Source organism: Aquarana catesbeiana, linkage group LG05, assembly GCF_042186555.1.
Source record: "Aquarana catesbeiana isolate 2022-GZ linkage group LG05, ASM4218655v1, whole genome shotgun sequence".
Taxonomy (NCBI): domain Eukaryota; kingdom Metazoa; phylum Chordata; class Amphibia; order Anura; family Ranidae; genus Aquarana; species Aquarana catesbeiana.
Genome location: NC_133328.1, coordinates 70083233 through 70107731, shown reverse-complemented (window position 1 = coordinate 70107731; position 24499 = coordinate 70083233). Strand labels below are relative to the sequence as shown.

At 45.4% G+C, this 24499-nt stretch overlaps 1 protein-coding gene across 5 annotated transcripts in view; it reads left to right on the top strand.

Annotated features, from left to right (window-relative positions):
- The first annotated feature begins 2413 nt into the window (after positions 1 to 2413).
- Positions 2414 to 24499, top strand: part of LOC141144316 (integrin beta-1-A-like) — a 119132-nt gene continuing 97046 nt past the window's right edge. For 2 of the 5 annotated variants that reach the window (XM_073629876.1, XM_073629872.1), the window contains exon 1: positions 4254 to 4340. In XM_073629876.1, coding sequence (XP_073485977.1) covers positions 4338 to 4340 — 3 coding nt within the window. In that variant the 5' untranslated portion in view covers positions 4254 to 4337. Of the gene's footprint in view, positions 2651 to 4252; positions 4341 to 24499 lie in introns of those variants that run through there. The other 3 variants (XM_073629873.1, XM_073629875.1, XM_073629874.1) reach the window with 3 other exon arrangements.

Here is a 24499-nt window from a genome sequence, read left to right as displayed (position 1 = left end):
AGACTTATATTTGAATACTGCATATATTTTATATGGGTTTATATGTGTTTGTATATATATAATGGTAAAATACTGATATATACAGTTGTGCTCATAAGTTTATATACCCTGGCAGAATTTATGATTTATTGGCCATTTTTCAGGGAATATGAATGATAGCACAAAAACTTTTCTTTCAATCATGGTTAGTGTTTGGCTGAAGCCATTTATTATCAATCAACTGTGTTTACTCTTTTTAATCGCAACAGAAACTACCCAATTGACCCTGATCAAAAGTTTACATACCCTGGGGATTTTGGCCTGATAACATGCATACAAGTTGACACAAAGGTTTGAATGGCTATTAAAGGTAACCATCCTCACCTGTGATCGGTTTGCTTATAATTAGTGTGTGTGTATAAAAGGTCAATGAGTTTCTGGAATCCTGACAGACCCTTCATCTTGCATCCAGTGCTGCATTGACATTTCTGGATTCTGAGTCATGGGGAAAGCAAAAGAATTGTCAAAGGATCTGTGGGAAAAGGTAGTTTAACTGTATAAAACAGGAAAGGGATATAAAAAGATATCCATGGAATTGAGAATGGCAATCAGCAATGTTCAAACTCTAATCAAGAAGTGGAAAATGAGGGGTTCTGTTGAAACCAAACAACGGTCAGGTAGACCAACTAAAATTTCAGCCACAACTGCCAGGAAAATTGTTCGGGATGAAGATAAAGAGCCTCATCAACAAGTACCACAAAAGACTTCAAGCTGTTATTGATGTTAAAGGGGGCAATACACAGTATTAAGAACTGGGGTATGTAAACTTTTGTTCAGGGTCATTTGGGTAGTTTCTGTTGTGACTATGATTTAAAAGGAGTAAACACAGTTGATTGATAATAAATGGCTTCAGCCAAACACTAACCATGAGTGAAAGAAAAGTTTTTGTGTTATTCATATTCTCTGAAAAATGGCCAAGAAATCATAAATTCTGCCAAGGTATGAGCACAACTGTGTGTGTGTGTATATATATATATATATCATGATATTAGGATATTTTAAGCATTCATCACATTCTTTCAAAATCCTATTCTCTTAATCTTACAGTAAAGGACACAGTCTGAATATTCATAGCCCTTGAGTTATAGGCTGTTGCCTTCAGGTAATTGAACACTGGCAAAGCTTTTGGACACATCCCCTGGGTGTACCCCCTGTAAAACCTCAGTTTTTCGCTGCTGTCCTTAGGTGATGAGCCTCTTCTCCCCTATGGAGAAGTTTTTCTGTGCTTAACCAATTTTCTAATTTTGGATTCTTCAACTCATTGTATTCTACTGTAACAGGGAACTCCAAAACTGCAGCCTGTGGGCTAGATGTGGTCCTTTGCTTGCCTTTATCCGGACCTTGGGGAATTATTCCTTCCACTGATACGAGGCACTATTCATCCCACTGACACCAATTATGGAGAACTCATTTTTCCACTGACACCAGAGACTGGGAACTATTCCTCCCTCTGAAACCAATGATGTACTTATTTACTCCGACTGACCACCAAGCCTACAACATTGTTTACTCACACTGATGCCAGGGCTTTTTCTACTCCCACTGGCCACAGTCTGGCCCCCCTATAGTTTAAAGGACAGTAAACTGACCCTTTGTTTTGAAAGGATCGAGGCCCTGTACTATAACAGTAGAAGCAGTTCTTCCGGATCAATGTAGCCTCGGTAATAACTGTACCTGAACTCTACGCTGTGAGGACAGCAAGTTATGAGACTGATTTCCAGTACTTGCAGCAAAGTTATTTAAATGTCTCCTGTATAGTATTGGATTATGCAAAAACTATCAGACTGTTAGATTGTAAGTTCTTCTGAGCAGGGCCCTCTTAATCCTCCTGTATTTTATTGTATTATAGCTGTATTGTCTCCCTTTTATATTGTAAGGTGCTGCGTAAACTGTTGACGCTATATATCCTGTATAATAATAATAATAATATCAGGGAATTGGCACTTGTTGGGTGTTGAAACTTTTAAACTTGGCAGGAAAAGTTCCCCTATTCAGGGTTTAGTCTCTCCGCCAATTAGCCACGAGAACTTTGCTTTGGGATGGTGGGTCACTGTGTGTCCCCTTTTGGATACGCTTAACCAATTTTTGCATTTAACTCTGAGTACCCCACAGGGGAATACTCTTACTGATAGAAATGAAGGAAACTAGGCAATAGTGAACCACAGCAAACACTCAGGCAAACATTTGCTATGTCGAAGGTTTGCAACACACTCAGACTGCTCAAAGTGAGGATGCTTCTGCTTGGGGATGTGAGCAGACATGTGGCAGTGGCTCTCTTTACTCATGCTGATGATCCCATCATCCCTGCTCAGGACTTTAGAGAATGGGAATTGTGATAAAGCTGCTCTCTATACTTCCTTTGGAGTGTGTTGAGAGCCCTCCCGCTGCCCCCTCCCTCTCCATCATAACAAAAGGAAAAAACAAGGAGAAAGCTCTGGCAGCTCTTTCCAGGATTTCGAATGGAGTGGTTTGCCTGCACGCCAGCAAAATAATCCTCTTCTAAAACCTCCTTGGTAGATGCCAGCCTAAGGCTTTAAATGATTCTTCCATAGAGGATTCCTCCACCTCTACCCTATCAGAAGTTACTAGTGAGCAACAGGCAGACACAACAGTGAGTAACACTATCCATTTTACATCCTCCTCAGCTGTCTCTGAGTCTGTACCCACTTTGTCTAAAATCATGGCTGCAGTCTCCATATGTAATGCCTCACTTATTTCCTTAACACATGGTCTCAATGGCATTAGAGAGGATGTCCTCTTTAATACGCAGTAGCTTTAAAGAGAGATTTACTTATATGGAACAGTACAGTGAGAGTTGAGCTGGCTCCTATTTAGCATCCCTTTAACGCTACTACAACCAAACTGTCCCAGCATGACTTTAGGCTGGAGGATCTTGAAATAAATTCTGCAGGAACAATGCACATAATGTGGGGCAGCCAGAGCACATGGAATGGTGATCGTTTGCATAGTTCATTAAGGGATGGCTTTAGGGCTTGTTTACACTTGCTCCAAAATGTGGCATTGGACATGCTTTTTTATAGTACTCTGAATGCCAATCAAATCACCTATCACTAAATAAAATGGTTATCTTACAGTTCTGTTCACACCAGGAGCGGATCCGGGGGGGGGGGGGGCAACGGGGCAATTGCCACCCCCGAGAAATTTGTTGCGGGCCTGGCAGATAAGAGAGCGGGCGGCTCTGAGAGCCGCTCCGCAGGTCTCTGCGCGGGTGAACATGGTGGCATGGTTTGCGAGCGGTCGGCGCAGTTTGTGGGCGGGCGGGCCGCTACGTCAGTTTGTGGGCGGCTCGGCATGAGCGTACAGCTGGCCAATCAACTACCCGAAGAACTGGGAGCAGAGAGATGAGATCATCTCTCACCGCCCTGCATCTCTGCATTAACTAAGTTCTGCCCTCACTGTGTAGGGACACAGCAAGAAACAGACAAAACACCACTTTAGCAGGCAGGTGACTATCCGCAAATTGTGGCAGGTGAAGTGGCAAGTGACAATCCGCAAGGTGTGGCAGGTGACGTGGCAAGTGACAGGTGATGTGGCAAGTGGACAATCCGCAAGGTGTGGCAGGTGACGTGGCAAGTGACAATCCGCAAGATGTGGCAGGTGACGTGGCAAGTGACAATTCGCAATGTGTGGCAAGTGACGTGGCAAGTGACAATCCGCAAGGTGTGGCAGGTGACGCGGCAAGTGACAATCCGCAAGGTGTGGCAGGTGACGTGGCAAGTGACAGGTGATGTGGCAAGTGGACAATCCGCAAGGTGTGGCAGGTGACGTGGCAAGTGACAATCCGCAAGGTGTGGCAGGTGACGTGGCAAGTGACAATTCGCAATGTGTGGCAAGTGATGTGGCAAGTGACAATCCGCAAGGTGTGGCAGGTGACGTGGCAAGTGACAATCCGCAAGGTGTGGCAGGTGACGTGGCAAGTGACAGGTGATGTGGCAAGTGGACAATCCGCAAGGTGTGGCAGGTGACGTGGCAAGTGACAATCCACGAGGTGTGGCAGGTGACGTGGCAAGTGACAATTTGCAATGTGTGGCAAGTGACGTGGCAAGTGACAATCCGCAAGGTGTGGCAGGTGACGTGGCAAGTGACAATCCGCAAGGTGTGGCAGGTGACGTGGCAAGTGACAAATCCCCAAGGTGTGGCAAGTGATAATTCGCAATGTGTGGCAGGTGACGTGGCAAGTGACAATCTGCATCTGGTGGCAGGCAAGTGACAATTCGCAACGTGTGGCAGGTGACGGTGGAAAGTGACACACTCGGGGCTCCCACTGATTCTGCATTATGGTGAGTTGAACCATTTCATTTTATATTAAAATGTAATAATAGAAATAATGCGCTTCAATCATTCTGACACCATAACAACCATGGTGCAGTGATGAATGAAGCGCCAACATCAGCCATTTCCCCGATAAATTGTCCACAAAAAAACTTATTTCTGACAGTGCCCCTCCCCAGACTAGACTCTGGATCCGCCCCTGGTTCACACTGTGTGTTTGCTATGCTATCCTTTGCATCAAAAATTATACCCCATGTCGCTTTCATGGTGCTTCAAATCGTCATCAAAACCTCCATAGAAGTCCGTGACAACGCTCGCTTACAGCACCTTATTCAGCATTAGCTTTGCTTTGTTTTGGAAGTATTGCCAGTATGAGATATCTCAGGATGCACTGGGAAACCAACCAGTGATCCAAAAAGATGTCAGCAGTCACTTCCAGTTCATTTGTTTATATTTTGTGTAATGCCGCATACACACGAGCGGTCTTTACGGCAGACTTTGCCCGGCGGACTTTTCGACGTACTTTATGATGGACTTTCCGAATGAACGGACTTGCCTACACACAATCCACCAAAGTCCGTCGAATTCGTACGTGATGACGTATGACCGGACTAAAACAAGGAAGTTCATAGCCAGTAGCCAATAGCTGCCCTAGCGTGGCTTTTTGTCCGTCGAACTAGCATACAGACGAGCGGACTTTTCGACCGGACTCGAGTTCGACGGATAGATTTAAAACATGTTTCAAATCTAAGTCCGTCCAACTTTTGAGAAAACAAAGTCCGCTGGAGCCCACACACGATCGAATTGTCCGCCGAAATCCCGTCCGCCGGGCAAAGTCTGCTGTAAAGTCCGCTCGTGTGTACGTGGCATAAGTCTGTCTAACTTTTGAGAAAACAAAGTCTGCTGGAGCCCACACACGATCGAATTGTCCGACTAAATCCCGTCCGCCGGGCAAAGTCTGCCGTAAAGTCCGCTCGTGTGTACACGGCATAAGTGTCTGGTGCAGACGTTGCATATCTCCCAACTGTCCCTGATTTGGAACAGAGTCCCTTTGTCCCTCTTTCCTCCTTATTTGTCCCTCATTTTAGTCTGATCAATTTAGTTGTATATAAAATGCACTTTATATCTTTAAAAAAGTGTTTGTGGTGCTAAACCTTTCATCCTGTTTCTAAATCGCTTCAATTGAAAATTTAGGCATAGTAATGGTATAAAAAGCACTAAGAACGAATCTTTTATGTGTCCTACGCTTACATACTTTTGCTAATAGGTGTTCCTTGTTCCCATCTCAAAAAGTTGGGAGGTATGGTTACACTTGAGTCTTGTCCTTTTGGGTACTAAGAGACCTGCAATGTTTAACCAATTGGCCTCCTGAAGGTTTACCCCTCTTCATGACCAGGCCCTTTTTTGTGTAATACGGCACTGCGTTACTTTAACTGACAGTTGCGTGGTTGTGCAACACTGTACCCAAATACAATTTTTGTCCTTTTTTCTCCACAAATAGAGTTTTGTTTTGGCTTAGGTTGTGCTGTGTGGGAGGTGCTTTGACTAAAGGAAGGCAAAGATCCATGTTCCTGCTTTGCAGAAACACAGGATCAATACCTTCCCTTCTGCCTGTGTCCTGTGTGATCGGTGGGTGCAGACGCACATCGACTCCACATTACCCAGCGCTGGGCTCCCGCTGCATGTGATCACAGTGGGAGCAGGTCGCCGGCGGCGCGCACATGTGCCCCAGACCCAGAAGTGTCAGAATCACGTACTAGGTACGTGATCTGGCACAGAGCGGCCGTCCTGCCACAGTAAATGTATGGTGATCGGTCCACAAATGGTTAAGATCACATTCTCCATTCTTGAGCAAATAGAAGGGGCATGCAGGCCCAGCTCCGAAATCAGCTATTACTAGTGTAGCACCTTCTAAGTAGTACAGGCAAATTTATGTGGCCCAGGGATAAACCTGATGTGTGGAATCTGGGTTAGGGTTATTAGAGATCATTACTGGATGACTCATCCTGGCAGCTCTCTGGTACATCCCCCTATTTCTAGAAAGTTGGAGAACATTCTAGAAGATAATGGGACAGAAGCTAGGAAGGGTTGTCTTGAATATTTAGGGGCCAAGGAATTGGGCCTGGCAGGTAACTAGGGAACCCTTAAATAGGAATAAGCCATGCTGGCAGGGGAGTCGGGTGGAAGATGGAGAAGCAATGCTGAGGGGAGCCTATTGGCGGCCTTTAAGGGACCCCTGCCAGCGAGGGGTTTTACCTCGGGCTGGAACTCGGAAGGCTAGCCTGGAAGGATACCACCACAGAAAGCAGTTGGAGGGACTCTAACTGGAGAGGCAGCAGGAGCAAGGAGAGACAGTGAGTGGGTCAGCACGGTGCGTGTGATGGGAGTCGCTTTGGGTGGGGGGCCCGTTGAACCCAGAATCCCTTGGAGAGGTTGGGAAACCCTTGTTTCAGCTCCCCAGGCCCCTCTTATGTATACGTTACCCTGTGCCTAAGAGGGGCACAGGGTGACCGAGAAAATGATGGACAGCTACCAGGCCCGGACTGGGACAAAAAATAGGCCCGGGCACTCTAAGCTGAGCAGCCCATTTTTTTTTTAAACCAAATTACAAATAATGACAACCCATTTCTCAATGTATTTTAGTTATATTTAGCCTGCTTCAGTCACTGTAAACTGCATATATTTATGTCAGACGATATTTGTGCAGCAGTTTTTCAAATGCAAATTTTTTGGAAAAAATACACTTTAATGTTTTTTAATGCACAAAGACACAATATAATACCCAATTGATGGGTAAATTATAAAAGATGATGTTACGCTGAGTAAATAGTTACCAAACATGTCACACTTTAAAATTGCGTCCGCCCATGGAACAGGGCCAAATTACGTTACCTAAAAATCTCCATAGGCAATGCTTGTAACCACTTGCCGACCAGCCGCCGTCATTATATTGCGGCAGATCGGCATGATCCCGAAAACCGTCGTAGCTGTACGTTGGTCCCTTTAAGTGGGATAGCAGGCGCGGGGGTGCCGATGCCCGTGACCGGCGGTCGCGATGAGGCAGAACAGGGACATGTGTGTGTGTGTGTAAACACACACATCCCAGTTTTGTGAGGACAGGAGAGAGAGATCGTGAGTTCCTACAAGCTGGGAACCACAATCTCTCATTTCCTATAGTCATTCCCCTCCCCCACAGTTAGAACACACTTAGGGAACACAGTTAACCCCTTGATCGCCCCCTAGTGTTAACCCCTTTCCTGCCAGTGACATTTATACAGTAATCAGTGCATTTTTATTGCACTGATCGCTGTATAATTGTCAATCGACCCAAAAATGTGTCAAAAGTGTCCGATGTGTCACCCATAATGTCGCAGTCTTGATAAAAATTGCTGATCACCGCCATTACTAGTAAAAATAAATAATAATAATTAAAATGCCATAAATCTATCCCCTATTTTGTAGACGCTATAATACGCTTTTTGCGATTTTTATTACCAAACATATGTAGAAGAATACATATCGGCTTAAACTGAGGAAAAAATTAGCTTTTTTTAAAAAAAAATTGGGGCTATTTATTACAGCAAATAGTACAAAATATCGTGTTTTTTTCAAATTTTTTTTGCAAAAAAAACAAAACGCAGAGATGATCAAATACCACTAAAAGAAAGCTCTATTTGTGGGGAAAAAGGACATCAATTTTGTTTGGGTACAGTGTCGCACGACCGCGCAATTGTCAGTTAATGCGACTGTGACGGTAGGGCTCGTGGAACCCAGAATCCCTTGGAAAGTATGGGATACACTTGTTTTAGCTCCCCATGCACCTTTTATGTCTAAATCACCCTATGCCATCCTGGCACAGAGTGAGTGAGAAAATATATCTTGGATTACTTAAAAGGGGACAGTAATATTTATCCACTATATCTCCCAGGATAGATGTAAAGACTATTCTTGGTTTGTTTAATTCTGAACTCAACATGTTAATTGAGAGAGCTGATCACATTGGCCTCTAGAATTGGGTAGGAGCCGGACAGTCTACTCCTAGTGTAGTGTAACGGTCACAGCCAAATAATCAGACCAGTGGTGATATGCAATCTCTACTTTACTTAACAGTGAACTTCAACATAAATTGTACCAGAAATCGTGCGAAACTGGGTATACAGTACAGAACATTAATATGAACCATAAAGGAAGAGGATATAACAATTTCACTGCCTTTCAACTGATGTCCACAAGGTGACAGCAGCGTGTTCTGAGTCCAATCAACAGATAGAAATGAAAACTTAAGAATCTCACGTGTTCCAAAATAGTAATCGTTCATTCCACAGACTGTGGAGTGGCCCTCCTGCTGACACAAACTTCACGCTGGCACTGCTTTCTACTTGCTTTGGTCAGGGGGCTCTGGTGGCTGGAGATAGGGCCAACTCACTTCATGGACAGCTTCCACCAATGGACTGTAACAGAGTCCTCTCCAGTGACTGGGGCTTGGAAAGATACTGCGTGCTCTTGTGCTCACTGCTAGTGGCCCGCACACCAGACTTAACAGGGGAGGACCCAGCACCTGGGAACAGCTCACTTGCCCAGTCACTGCTGTCCCATCAGGCAGGATCTCTCTGAGCACAGGAAGCTGGGTGGAGCTGACTTTTATATCCCCCGGGCGTGTCCAGGAGCTCAGAGGATTGTGGGGAGTTGAGTTAAAGGGACCTGCACCAGAATCTGGACAAAAGGGCATCCCACTACACTACTATAGTTTGTTGCCTACTAGGCTGAGGAGGGGGGGAGATCACTGTTTGTATTGTTAATTGTAATTAGCTCCTGCTATTGTGAGAAGGTGTCCTGTATTTATACTAATGTGTGAAGCTCGGTGACCACAAGTCTGTGATAAAGGTCATGTCTCTGAATGACCTAGTCTGGGTAAATGATTAGATAATTAGCTCATGTTAATTAGGTTTCTGCTTACAGGTTGTATTTTCATCCTGCTGTATATATTTGTGTGAGATCTCAAAATAAAGTTCATTCCTGTTTTACCCTCAACACAGAGCTTCGTCTAGTACTTGGGGGGAGAATTATTCATATGGGTTTCTTGTTCGGCTGGTTGGAGTGTTCGGTAGCTGCCTTTGTGTTCGGGACTGGAATGTCCTAATCGACTTTAACCCCTTTCATACTCGGGGTGTCGTTACAACTGGTGGCAAGCAGCGAGATGATTCCCTCTGCCCAGAAGGATAGCTACAAGAGGACACAGACCAATGGAAGTACAGTATGAACGGCTACAGCGCTCTTCCCTCAAGGACTTACTGGAGAACTGGGGCCGATGGGCCAACAACCATAATAAGAGGGACATTATCACAGAACTAGTCGAAATGGATAGAGCTGAAAGACCCAACATAACCGAAAGGCCCAGCGTAACAGACAGGACACCCGAAGAGGCAAGTTTTGATCGGGCTGTTAACATAAGACTGGCACATTATGGTCTTAACCCTACAGTGGAGATCATAGACCTAGTTATAGTGGCTGTGGAGGCAAATTGGCTACAGCAAAGAGGTGCTGCAGCAGCAGAAGTCACAGCAGCACCAACTGAAAGGAGAGGATAGGTACAGATACCAGCCGCCATGGAAGAGGAATTCAGAAGGAGGTTGCGAGAGATGCAGATACAGCATAGAGGACCAGTTTCAGAGCAGGTCCTGCTGGGATGGTCTGATTCTATCCGCTGCAAACTCTGGAAGAAGATGCTAGCTCTGGAGCAGCAACACCAGGGAAAAGTTCTCCCCTCCATCCATGTAAGGTACTGGTCGCAGTATGAAGTACGAATGCTGTTATTGGGGGAACAACCGAAGCAGGAGTGGACAGCTGAGTTAAGCAGGCTGATCCGGGCAGAGATGCGGTTGGACGAGAGCTACAGAGCCCTCCGGTGGTATGTAGCCCAAGAGTGCCCTCGGTCAGCAGAGGAAAGCCCCACGGAAGGCTTTGACTATGATGGCCTGGGATTGTTGTATTGGAGGCTGTCCAGGGACCCTGACTTTGGGAGTGATCAGGAGTTGCGTTTGGAGGAAATAATGGAGCACGGAGAGCGAAGACTGAATGTCTCGGAAGGGCACTGGGCACAGGAAGATTTGGAGTTTCTAGCCGTTCAGGAATGGGAGCTGGAGATCGCCTACAGACAGCTGCTAGACCCCTCTCAGCAGCAGGGTGGGGCTCCCTTTGCCTGGGACTATCAGGAAATACCAGTTGGCAACTCTAAAATCCTGGCTGAAGAATCGGCAGTGGAAAATCTGGAGATTGCCATCCCCAAACCTGAAGTGCTGACAACAGGGCAGAGTTTTGCTAACCTCTGCCCAGCATTGATAGCATCTTCTGGGTTCCACAGACAGGAGATGGTGAACCTCTATCCCCAGACACCAGTTGCAGAGACAGGGGATTTGATAGACTTTTCTGCTGAGGAAGAACAACCTGATGAGCCTCCAGCAGAAGAGCTGGTATCAGGGTCAAACTTCAGTGTGCTCTGCCCAGCACCAACAGCAGTATCTGTGGAGTTGCAAGGAACTTCCCCAGCTGAGACGATGGTCACCGGACAGAGGGTCCAAGACCTCTGCCCCACACCTGTGGCAGTTCTGGAGGCTCATGGTGAGAAGGTGGCAATCACTTCCCAGCAGCCAGATGAGGGAACGGAAAATGAAGCAGCCAGCTCACCTCCCCAATGGCAGCTGCTCAGTTTGGGAGGGGAGGAATTCAGCCTCCTGCCCCAACGATTAGCCGAAGCGGATGATGTGGAGTCCCCAGCAGAAGTGCTGGCAACAGGGCAGAGTGCTACCAGACTCTGCCCAGCAATGCAACACCTGTGGAGTTCCAGGGAGCTGGGGCAGTCGACTCATCTCTCCAGCCACAGATTACAGAATGTATGGACTTAATGGACTGTTCAGAGGATGTTATAGATTATGCATCACCTGCTCAAGTACAGGCAGCAGGACAGAGTACTGCAGACCCCTGCTCTACACCTGTGGCAGTTTCGGAGGCCCGAGGTGAGAAGGTAATGGTTCCTCTCTCCCAGTGGATTTCAGAGATGCAGGGAGGAGAAGCAGCCATTTCCCCTCCCCAACAAGGGTTCGTGCACCTGGGAGACAATGCCAGTGAAAGGGAGTTCCAACAGAAGACGGCGCCCCAGAATGATGACACCAACCCAGCTGAAGCAATGGCAACTGGGCAGAGTACTACCAACCTCTGCCCAGCACCAGCAACAACTACAGGGTTCCAGGGAGCCGGGGAAGTTGGCCTCCCTCCCCAACAGTTAGCTGGAGCAGATGGTGTGGGGTTTCCAGCTGAAGTGCTGGCAACTGGGCAGAGTGCTACCAACCTCTGCCCAGCACCGGCAACAACTACAGGGTTCCAGGGAGCCGGGGCAGTCGGCCTCCCTCCCCAACAGTTAGCCGGAGCAGATGGTGTGGGGTTTCCAGCAGAAGGGCTGGCAACAGGGCAGAGTGCTGCTGGCCTCTGCCCTCAACTAACAGAGGATGAATTTCCTGTAAAAGTGGATGGGGCTTCAGTTCCCACCTGTATACCCCAGGGATGCTGGGCAGTCGACCCAGATCCCCAACAGCATGACGGAGTGAATCCAGTCACCCTGTCTTCTCTCCAGCGGCTGAAAGGACTCAGGGAGAAGGGCCAGTCCAGGCCTCTCCCCAGCGGCGGATATGTTCTCTGAGAGAGGCAGAGGTTGGAACAATTTGTTTGGGGTACTGTGTGGATACAAGCATTAGAGGACTAGAACTATGGACTAACTTCGGAGTCAACCCGTCTGGGGTCTCCTCCTGTGTTAGTCTCCTGCCGAAAGGGGAGCGATGTGACAGGTGGGCCCGTGGAACCCAGAATCCCTTGGAAAGTATGGGATACCCTTGTTTCAGCTCCCCATGCACCCCATCCTGGCACAGGGTGAGTGAGAAAATATATCTTGGATTACTTAAAAGGAGACAGTAATATTTATCCACAATATCTCCCAGGATATATGTAAAGACTATTCTTGGTTTGTTTGATTCTGAACTCAACATGTTAATTGAGAGAGCTGATCACATTGGCCTCTAGAACTGGGTATGAGCCGGACAGTCTACTCCTACTATAGTTTGTTGCCTACTAGGCTGAGGAGGGGGGGAGGTCACTGTTTGTATTGTTAATTGTAATTAGCTCCTGCTATTGTGAGAAGGTGTCCTGTATTTATACTAATGTGTGAAGCTCGGTGACCACAAGTCTGTCATAAAGATCATGTCTCTGAGTCACCTAGTCTGGGTAAATGATTAGATAATTAGCTCATGTTAATTAGGTTTCTGCTTACAGGTTGTATTTTCATCCTGCTGTATATATTTGTGTGAGATCTCAAAATAAAGTTCATTCCTGTTTGACCCTAAACACGGAGCCTCGTCTCGTACTTGGGGGGAGAATTATTCGTATGGGTTTCTTGTTCAGCTGGTTGGAGTGTTCGGTAGCTGCTTTTGTGTTCGTGAATAGAATGTCCTAAACGACTTTAACCCCTTTCATACTCGGGGTTTTGTTACAGCGACGCAGTGCCGTGTTGCAAAAAATGGCCTGCTCGTTGAGCAGCCAGTTCTTCTGGGGGCTGAAGTGGTTAAAGTCTTTACAAGTTACGAGTTTAGAGTTATACAGGAGGTCTGGTGCTAGAATGATTGCTCTCGCTCTGATGTTATTGAGAGATTTGGGGTCTATAAGGCTCCAAATCCCTCCTCTGCCCTTAATAGCCTTTGATCACACCAAGATCGGTGTTTTTGAATGCTTTTGATTTTTGAAAATGGCGCAGTTGACCTCTAGTTAAACCAGAAGTGATGTTGGGTCATCGCTTTCGGGTTACCATAGCCGAGAGTCAATCAAAGCTGAACCGGGCTTTGTTTGACTTTCCGATCAGCTGGCAAAGGTGCTGGCTGGTCACTCAGGTCTCCAGCCTTCTGCTGCTTGTAAAAGCAATCCAGCAGCTAGTTAGCTAGGATTGCTTTTACAAGAGAGCAAACCACCGGCTCTAAAAAAAAAAAAATGGTACCGAGATAATGCCTGAAGCTGCAGACATCATCTTGGTATAACCACTTGAAGGCCAGCAACCTACGGTTGCTGGCCTTCACTGATTCGGAAGTTGATACCCTAACTTTAATTTAAATCATTATTTGTTTTCAGTAAAGCAGTGTAACGATCCAGTATCAGTCACTTGCAGTCCCTGAAGTGTGAGAGGAAAGTAGCAGCACAAGGAGCCAATCAGTTTATGTGTTGACAAAAAGGATGCTGATAGGTAGAGAAAATAGAGTGACAGAGATGAGCTGATCATTGTGCTGCTTCTGCTTTCACTGTCCAGCCAAAGGCTGGAGTGAGTCCAGGACCAGGACAGCCCAGGCCCAGAGGAAATGGGTTCAGTGATGGTGGACATTAGACTGAGCACAACTAGAAGCAGAAAAAAAAAACAGCGGTGGAAATCTCTGGATTGAAGGTGAATGCTGCAGCAAAAGCTGATTTTGAAATTGTATGTCCTAATGGGCGATTCATTTTATCTTGCCATTTTTGTATGGAGTTCCAGTTAATTGAATAAATTAAATAATTCAGTCCACCTTAAAGTGATACTTTCCTACCCGCCTTGGATTTTTATGTAGGAACCTCTCCTAATGACCACAGCAGGTGTGCAGACCCAGGAACTCAAATATTGAGATCTCAACAATAGATATGGTGCAACTCTCCTGCATCTACCAAGAACAGACAAAGTGAATTTCTTTGTACCTGCCCAGGGTTCAAGGAGATACTTGTTACAGGCATACCCCACTTTTAAGTAAACAATGGGGTTTATTTACTAAAGCTGGAAAGTGCAAAATCAGGCTCACTTCTGCATAGAAACCAATGAGCTTCTAACCCCAGCTTGTTCAGATAAGCTTTGGTAATAAAACCTGGAAGCTCATTGGTTTCTATGCAGAAGTGAGCCTGATTTTGCACTTTCCATCTTTAGTAAATAAACCCCATTGTGTACTTAAACGTGGGGCATGCCTGTATAAACTTTGTACAACTGTTATTTACAAATCTGTAAAAGATGTGGAGATCAAGAGGGTTATTTACAGGCGAGTTTCTATTCACTGCTCACATTACCTAGGTTAGTTTTAGAAGGAGTTATCGTCCCAAATTCAGTAAAGTGTTATACAATACATACATCACCACACAGTACAATAAATGGTTTGAACATATTGACTATAATTTATCATAAGAAAAAAGTATACATTATGTACACCGGCCTATCTCAAGCAGGGTTCAGTAGAACAGTGGTTCTCAACCACTGGACCATGGCCCACTGCCGGGCTGCAGCCTCCCACCTTCCAGGCCTCCAGCCAGCTGCAGATCCCTTAACTTCCCACAGTGCCTTCCAGCGTCCACAGTGCCCCCTAATCTTCCATAGTGACCCACATTGCCCCAGGCACCCAGATTTTCCATCCAGATGTTGGGTGAAATGGTGCAGACAGGTCCACCCACAGAGTGAATTTCAGGCAGTTCATCCGGAACCCTCTCTGTGTATGGCCAGCTTTACTCAGATGTCTCTCAGCTGTGTACACTACTGAGACCCTAAAATTATTTAAAAGGTGGTAGTAAAAAAGGTAGAGTGATGCCCTGTACACACGATAGGATTTTCCGATGGAAAATGTGTGATAGGACCTTGTTGTCGGAAATTCCGACAGTGTGTAGGCTCCATCACACATTTTCCATAGGAATTTCCGACACACAAAGTTTGAGAGCTTGCTATAAAATTTTCTGACAACACAAATCAGACACACAAAGTGCCACGCATGCTCAGAATAAATTAAGAATAAAGTAAGAATAAATTAAGAAACGAAAGCTATTGGCTACTGCCCCGTTTATAGTCCCGATGTACGTGTTTTACTTCACCACGTTCAGAACGATCGGATTTTCCGACAACTTTGTGTGACCGTGTGTATGCAAGACAAGTTCGAGCCAACATCTGTCTGAAAAAATCCATGGATTTTGATGTCGGAATGTCCGATCAATGTCCGACCGTGTGTACAGGGCATAAGTCTCTGAAAGGTCTGGATGAGATGATGTAAAAAGGATTGGCCCCTTTGGTAAGTGGACCTTATTATTCATGCTAATGAACATTGACGAGAACTGCAACAGAAGCATAGAGAAATACTGAAAATTATGTGGAGCACACATCCCATAGAAAAATGTAAAAGATCTGTGCTTCACATAATATTTATCAAAGCTCTATATCAGACCGGAGGTCCAACCACAAGGCATCTCAAAGCACATGACTGGATTCTAATGGATTTGAGCTTCTTCTCATCAGGCCCTAACTGGGACAAAAAATAAGCCTAGGTCCTTTTTTTTTTTAACCAAATTACAAATAATGACAACCCATTTCTCGATGTATTTTAGTTATATTTAGCCTGCTTCAGTCACTGTAATTTGCATACATTTATGTCAGACGATATTTGTGCAGCAGTTTTTAAAATGCTAATTTTTTGGAAAATATTTAATGTTTATTAATGCACAAAGACACAATATAATACCCAATTGATGGGTAAATTATAAAAGATGATGTTACTCTGAGTAAATAGATACCAAACATGTCACACTTTAAAATTTAAAAATCTCCATAGGCAATGCTTTTAATCACTTGCTGACCAGCCGCCGTCATTATACTGCGGCAGGTCGGCACGATCGTAGCTGTACGTCGGTCCCTTTAAGCAGGATAGCAGGCGCGGGGGTGCCGATGCCCGTGACTGGCGGTCGCGATGACCGCTGGCCACGAGCGATCGTGGGCATAAGAGGCAGAACAGGGACGTGTGTGTGTAAACACACGCGTCCCAGTTCTGTGAGGAGAGAAGAGAGAGGTTGAGATTGTGATTTCCTACGAGCTGGGAACCACGATCTCTCATCTCCTATAGTCAGTCCCCTCCCCCACAGTTAGAACACACATAGGGAACACAGTTAAGCCTAGATCGCCCCCTAGTGTTAACCCCTTCCCTGCCAGTGACATTTGTACAGTAATCAGTGCGTTTTTATAGCACTGATCGCTGTATAATTGTCAATCGACCCAAAAATGTGTCAAAAGTGTCCGATGTGTCTGCCATAATGTCGCAGTCTCGATAAAAATCGCTGATCACCACCATTACTAGTAAAAAAATAAAATAGTAATAAAAATGCCATAAATCTATCCTCAATTTTGTAGACACTATAACTCTTGCCCAAACCAATCAATTTACAATTTTTTGCGATTTTTACTACCAAAAATATGTAGAAGAATACATATCGGCCTAAACTGAGGAACAAATTTGCTTTTTTTTAAAAAAATTGGGGCTATTTATTACAGTAAAAAGTACAAAATATCGTGTTTTTTTCAAAATTGTCCCTTTTTTTTTTAGCAAAAAACAAAACAAAACGCAGAGATGATCAAATACCACCAAAACAAAGCTCTAGTTGTGGGGAAAAAAGGACGTCAATTTTGTTTGGGTACAGTGTCGCACGCTCGCGCAATTGTAAGTTAAATCGACGCAGTGCCATAGCGCAAAAAATGGCCTGGTCATTGAGCAGCCAGTTCTTCCAGGGCTGAAGTGGTTAAAGTCTTTACAAGTTACCAGTTTAAAGTTACACAGGAGGTCTGGTGCTAGAATGATTGCTCTCGCTTTGATGTTTGCAGAGATACCTCACATGTGTGGTGCGATAGCCGTTTACATATGCATGCGACTCACATGTGTGTTTAAACGAGAACATGGGAGTACTTTAAATTCTTTTTTTTTTTTTTTTTTGTAATTTTTGCATTTAATTTTTTTTTTCAAAGCTGCACCTTTTTAATTTTTTTTTTGATCAACTTTATTGGTATAAAGCCCAGATTCACATTAGTGCGATATCATACATCGCATGTGATTGGCACCTGCACCGCAGGTGCCAATCACATGCAATGTCTGAGCAATGCGAGTTCAGCTATACAGTTGTATGGCTGAACTCGCATTGGATTTGCACAGAAAAAAGTGCAGGGACTTGTTTATCCCCACACTAGAATCGTATCGCATGAGTGGTCTCATCTATGTGATCCGATTCCTGTGCGAGTTCACAGTTTGCACTGCGATCTGTAAACCGATCTGGGGGTGTCATTAACTTTGTAATGACACCCACAGCAGTTTGCAGAAGGCAGTGTGAACTGCCTGCGGGAGAGATGCGATGCGGGGACCAGCGCTGGAATCACACTGGTTCCCGCATCGCTGGTTCCCGCACGTCTGAACCTAGGCTTATTCTGATATATTTAGTACTGGCTGGGTAAGTGCAGTGCAGTGTTAAAAAAAATCATATATACACTTTAAGTCCAGGTTCACACTGATGCGGGTTAGAAATCTGCATTGCTGATTTAAAATCATGCGAGTTCAGTCTGACTTCGGGGGGTGATTTGACAGCAATCTGTGCAGGTTTATGAGGTATAAAACAGAGAGTTGATAAGGGCGCTCTGGTGGAGGTGGGTAGCTGGTCAGAAGGATGGTAGTGATGAGATGTCACTTCTGGCAGCACTTTGGTTAGAGGAGAAGCAACTCTGAAGATATAAAAAAGGAAAAGAAAGGCGCCTCTAAGTGCAGTATGTAAAATTTAATAGAGTGCACAAAGGGTTAAAAGCACTTACAAGATTGTTGAGTGTTAAAAGACATGATAAAATCAGGAGTCCTCATCTGTGGCATGTCTGACGAACCGCGTTACCACCCCCTTCTCTACACTGACACCATCAGCCGTGTGTGTCCCGCAGTGAATACAGGCTTCCCTGCTGCCTCCTCTTTCCAACACGCATGAGAACGCTTTACAGCTGCTGGACGGCTCTACACTGCTCTCTACCACCGTGCTGAGAATGGACACATGCCACAGATGAGGACTCCTGATTTTATCATGTCTTTTAACACTCAACAATCTTGTAAGTGCTTTTAACCCTTTGTGCACTCCCTTAAATTTTACATACTGCACTTAGAGGCGCCTTTCTTTTCCTTTTTTGTGCAGGTTTATGCACAGACGTCTATTCAAATTGCCCCCGAAGTCACCAAAAGTAGTACAGGAACTTCTTTTGGGAATCGGTGCAGTGCCGCAAAGTCGGCGGTGCACCGTTTCGGACGGTGACATTGCCGGCAATAGCCACCAATTTTGCATGCGATTTGACATGTCAAATCGCATGCCAAATCGGCCCAATGTGAACCTAGCTCAATGCAGGACACCTTTTGGGCCCAAGAATTGTCCCTCTCTCACACAATGTCTGAATGATGCCATCATTTTACTTTCTACCCTTATTCAGCATCACTCACATTGTGTAAAAGAGACTGACCAAGGCATGTTTTCATCAAAAATCATGTAAAACATGGCATTTTTGGCAGGCAGGCTGGCAATGGCATACTGTCACTTACTTTTTTAGTAGTCCTGGTGTCTGCGGCTGCAGAAGGGGACTCCTCCAGCTCCTCCCCCTTCACGGCCACCTGATTTCTTCATTTCCCCTGAGCTAAATAGGAGGCTGGACGGCCGTGGAGCCGGCTGCGGGGAGGCCGTGTGAGCGGCTCTGGCACAAGGAGCAGCCCCGCTGCCTTGGGAGTGGGGACCCAGCCAGAAGGACATGCGGCTCTCTCTGTGAAGCCGGCCGCAGAGAGGCCGGTGGCTGGTGAGCAGGTCCGGTCCAAGCAGCTGCCTATGGAGTCAGAGTCGGGACACAAAATGACATGCGGCCTGGCGGCCCCGGTCCACCGGCATATGCCCGGTATGCCCTATGGCCAGTCCGGGCCTGACAGCTACTAATGGACATTGAGGATGTGGTTTAGATTACTTCAGATGGGACAGTAATATTTATCCACAATATCTCCCAGGAAATATACAAAGACTATTCCTGGCTTATTTGATTCTGAACTATACATGTTAATTGAAAGAGTTGATCACATTGGCCTCTGTACAATGTTAGATAGGGATAGTCTGCTACTGGTGGTCTCCTGCTATTGTGTGAAGGTATCCTGTGTTTATACTTAGGATAATGTGTGTTGTGGTTTGTGAGCTAGGAGACGACCTCTGGGTCACCTAGGCTGGTTAAATGACTAGGTAATTAGCTCATGTTATTTTATGTTCCTGGTTGCAGTTTGTATTGCTAGGGTAATATGATCCGGAGGGGGGAACCTACTTTTCAAGTGTATAAAAAGCCTGTATCCTTGTCCAATAAAAGTTTTCCAGGTCGCAGTTTTGTAACTGAGCTAGTCTCGCCTGGTTCTTGGTTACAATATGTGGCTGTAATATCTGATATCTGAAGGTCCAGACTGGAGCAGCAAGTGTACTTACGGAAGCACTCAAGCGGAGTGTGACGGGGTGATGCTGTCAAGGGACTGAGTTCCTAGCCTGTAATGGGCTGTTGCTGAGCTAACGAGAGACTGTTCCTCCAGGAGTGATCCAGCAGAAGCTGTTCAAGGGAACCAAGTTTGTGTCAGAGGAAGGAAGAAGAGGAATCTGTAAATAGGGAGGGAGTTGTCCCTGGTTTTGTTTGTTGGACATTTTTAAGTTGGGCATCCCATAATCCCTTGCCCCATCTGAGTTATTATCCCCTAAATAAAACAACAAAAACAAGCCAAAGGACTGATTTCAGTGTCTGGATGCAAGAAGGAAATGCTGTGTGACTGGCTGTGCAGCAGTGAGGAACCCTGACATCAGCAACTCCTACAGGGGTAGTGCTACACTACCATCTCTTGTTTATCAAACTGCAGCTAATTGGTAAATGACAAAGACAGAAAGAAAAAACGGCCCTTTCCTAATAAACAAGCGCTCATATGGCAGTGAAATGTAAGCATGAACACCCTAATTAGGTGTAAAAAAAAACTGAAAAAGGCCAATTACGGCTACAGCTGCTACCAAAAAACTAGCCCAAAGGCCAGTAGAACAATTGGAACACAACAAAGTCCAGCAGACCAAGGCAGCACTATATGCACTTTGAAGTTAATTAGGTGCTTAATCAAAAATCAAAACATATACACATGCATTTTTTGTCCATAGTCTATTTTGGAAGGGTGCTGTGTAAATCACACTGAAACAGATGAGAAAGTCCAGTAATTATCCGATTCAATAAATTCAGGTTGCTGTCACCAACACCTCCACGAGTGCAAATAGAGATGGGGGGAATCTGCGTACAGGGCCGCCATCAGAGGGGTACAGCCGTTACAACTGAAAGGGGCCCCGGGGCCCGCCCGGGCCAGAAGAAGGCAGGACGAGTGAAGGGGATCCGTGCTGTGCATTACAGAAACACAGTTTCTGCAGTTCGTGTGTCATTGACTCAGGTATCAAACTCTTTACTGCCACCTCTGGCTACTATGTGCATGTGCACCCCTCGTGTGACAGTGATCTGCCTATACTATGCTTCTCAGCAACATGTCAGCTTTGTGAAAACGAGCTGGGACCAGGTAGGAAGCTACAAGTAGGGGCTGTGAAGGAAAGGGAGGGGGGCTGTTTGTGTACAGGGAGGGGCCAGAGGCTTGTGTGTGTACAGATTTCTGTATGTGGGGCTGCCATATATACAGGTGTTTGTGAGGGCAGCTGCCATTAATACAGGTGTGTGTGTGAGGGGCGCTGACATATATACAGGTGTGTGTGTGTGGGAGGCGCTGACATATATACAGGTGTGCGTGTGGGGCGGCTGACATATATACAGGTGTGTGTGAGGGGGGTTGCCATATATACAGGTGTGTGGGGGGCTCACATATATATAGGTGTGTGTGAGGCGGCTGCCATTAATACAGGTGTGTGTGTGAGGGGGGTTGCCATATATACAGGTGTGTGTGGGGGGGGCTGACATATATATAGGTGTGTGTGAGGCGGCTGCCATTAATACAGGTGTGCGTGGGTTGGGGGGTTGACATATATACAGGTGTGTGTGAGGGGGGTTGTCATATATACAGGTGTGTGTGGGGGGGCTGACATATATATAGGTGTGTGTGAGGGGGCTGCCATATATACAGGTGTGTGTGTGGGGGGGCTGACATATATATACAGGTGTGTGTGAGGGGGGCTGCCATATATACAGATGTGTGTGTGTGGGGGGTGCTGACATATATACAGGTGTGTGTGAGGGGGGGGGCTGCCACATATACAGGTGTGAGTGTGTGGGGGCGCTTGTACATATACAGGTGTGTGTGGGGGGGCTGACATAGATATACAGGTGTGAGTGTAGGGGGGCGCTGACATATATACAGGTGTGTGTGGGGGGCTGCCATATATACAGGTGTGTGTGAGGGGGGCTGCCATATATAAAGGTGTGTGTGTGGGGGTGCTGACAGATATACAGGTGTGTGTGTGGGGGGGCTGACATATATACAGGTGTGTGTGTGGGGGGGGGCTGACATACAGTATCTCACAAAAGTGAGTACACCCCTCACGTTTTTGTAAATATTTTATTATAACTTTTTATGTGACAACACTGAAGAAATGACACTGTGCTACAATGTAAAGTAGTGAGTGTACAGCTTGTATAACAGTGCAAATTTGCTGTCACCTCAAAATAACACAACACACAGCCATTAATGTCAAAACCGCTGGGAACAAAAGTGAGTACACCCCTAAGTGAAAATGTCCAAATTGGGCCCAATTAGCCCTTTTCCCTCCCCGGTGTCATGTGACTTGTTAGTGTTACAAGGTCTCAGGTATGAATGGGGAATTACTCTCTCTTACTGGTCCCTGGAAGTTCAACATGGCACCTCATGGCAAAGAACTCTCTGAGGATCTGAAAAAAAGAATTGTTGCTCTACATAAAGATGGCCTAGGCCAGTGAAGACGAACCTTGGCACCCCAGATGTTTTGGAACTACATTTCCCTTGATGCTCATGCACTCTGCAGTGTACTTGAGCATCATGGGAAATGTAGTTCTAAAACATTTGGGGTGCCATGGTTCGCCATCACTGGTCTAGGCTATAAGAAGATTGCCAAGACCCTGAAACTGAGCTACAGCACAGTGGCCAAGACCAAACAGTAGTTTAATAGGACAGGTTCCACTCAGAACAGGCCTCGCCATGGTCCACCAAAGAAGTTGAGTGCACGTGCTCAGCGTCATATCCAGAGGTTATTTTTGGGAAATAGACGTATGAGTGCTGCCAGCATTGCTGCAGAGGTTGAAGGGGTGGGGGTTAGCCTGTCAGTGCCCAGACCAAATGAATTCCTTAAAGCACCAGTTCCATCCAGTTCAGTGCGAGAATAAATAAGATACTGAAATCGAAGCCAGGTTGATGTAGTTCCAGTGTGCAATCATCAGTGGCTGCCCAGTGGTCAAAGAGATAAGACATCAGGTCCAGAAGGAGTGCAGGAGAAGATGGCTTGAGTGGTAACAGTAAGCATGAACCCACCATGGCTTCAGGAGAGCAGACTTGAAACGTAAGTCTACCATAATGTTGCACAAACTATCGCAAAATCCTACCCAGCAGGCTGCTGGCAGCAAGGTTCTTTTTGTAATGAATCGCCATCCTAAAGCTGCAAGATCCTACCAGTCTTTCATAGATGTTACAGCTATGCACAAAACGATGGAACTGTAACTCCCAGAGGCTGATTTTTGAGATACGTCACATGTAGACTTCATGTGCACAACTCTTATGCCGCGTACACACGGGCGGACTTTTTGACCGGACTGGTCCAACAAACTTTCCAGCGGACTTTCGACAGACTTTTGACGGACTTTTGACGGACTTTCTAACGAACGGACTTGCCTACACACGATCACACCAAAGTCCGATGGATTCGTACGTGATGACGTACACCGGACTAAAATAAGGAAGTTGATAGCCAGTAGCCAATAGCTGCCCTAGCGTTGTTTTTTGTCCTTCGGACTAGCATACAGACGAGTGGATTTCTGGGTCCGGCGGAGTTACGACGTAAAGATTTGAAGGCTGTTCCGAATCTAAAGTCCGTCAGATTTGCGACTGGAAAAGTCCGCTGAAGGTCTGGTGAAGCCCACACACGATGGGATTGTCCGCCGGATTTGGTCCGTCGGCGTCCGTCAGACCAGTCCGGTCGAAAAGCCCGACCATGTGTACGCCCCATAACAGTTTTACTTTAGTTTGCAATGCTTAATAAATGACCTCCCCAAACTATAAAATGGAAAGCAATATTAATTGAGGTCATCATGCAAACATAATTCTTCATTCAGAAGTAGTGCACCTTTCACATCCTCTGAACCTTTAATTACACCATTACTAGCATTCAGTTATCAGAGCAGGCTGTAAAACAGAAGAGGATCTATATTTTATCCTGTTAAGTGAGTGTGATCTTTTACGTGTTTCTTAGATATACAGTAGATGTAATAATGTTCAGTGTCATGTACCTCTTATCAATGTGTGTTAATGTTTCTCTGTGTATAAGAGGGGAAGCCCTATTTGAGCATCACATATGCAGATTCTACTTCCAACTTTTCAAAGGCTACCAATAATAGTGGTCCTAGTGGCCAGAGACTATCTTTGATCTATCTTTGGGCTTGTGTAGATTGACTCCTATGGTCACCTACAGTCCTTGCCTTGTTGTGGCGTTTGTAGAACCCTTGAATCTCCATTGATTTCAGCTTTTATACACTTGTCCTAAACCCTGGGGGGAGTAGGGATGCCTTTGAGCTGAATATGCACATGTATATATATATATTTTGATACTTTTGGTGTTTATTATTTTTTGTTTATTTTTCTAAAAATGCTTTATATTGATATCAATGTATACATCTCTTTCTAGTAGAAGGCTTATGCTCTAAGTGGACAGCTACCCTGAAGAAGCCCAGATTGAGGGTGAAACATATTGGGAACTACATCATATTTGCTGTATCCATAAGGACCCTACTATATGTACTTGCTGTGACACTGTTTTTATATAATTTTTAACCTATGTTAAAAAAAAAAGTCTTTCTTTTAATATTTTTCTCTGATCTATTTCCTAGTACACGCACCTTAAAAATCCCATAATATACTCTAATATTTTTCTAATTTAGGGATGTGGTGCTAATTTCAGTGACTTTGTCCATGGTTTAGAAAATATCCTCCATGTAGAAGAATACATTCTGGCCTAAATTTTGAAGAAATTTGATGTTTTCAATTTTTTTATTGGATATGTTTTTATAGCAGAAAGTAAAAAATATTGTTTTTTTTTCGAAATTGTCGGTCTCTTTTGTTTATAG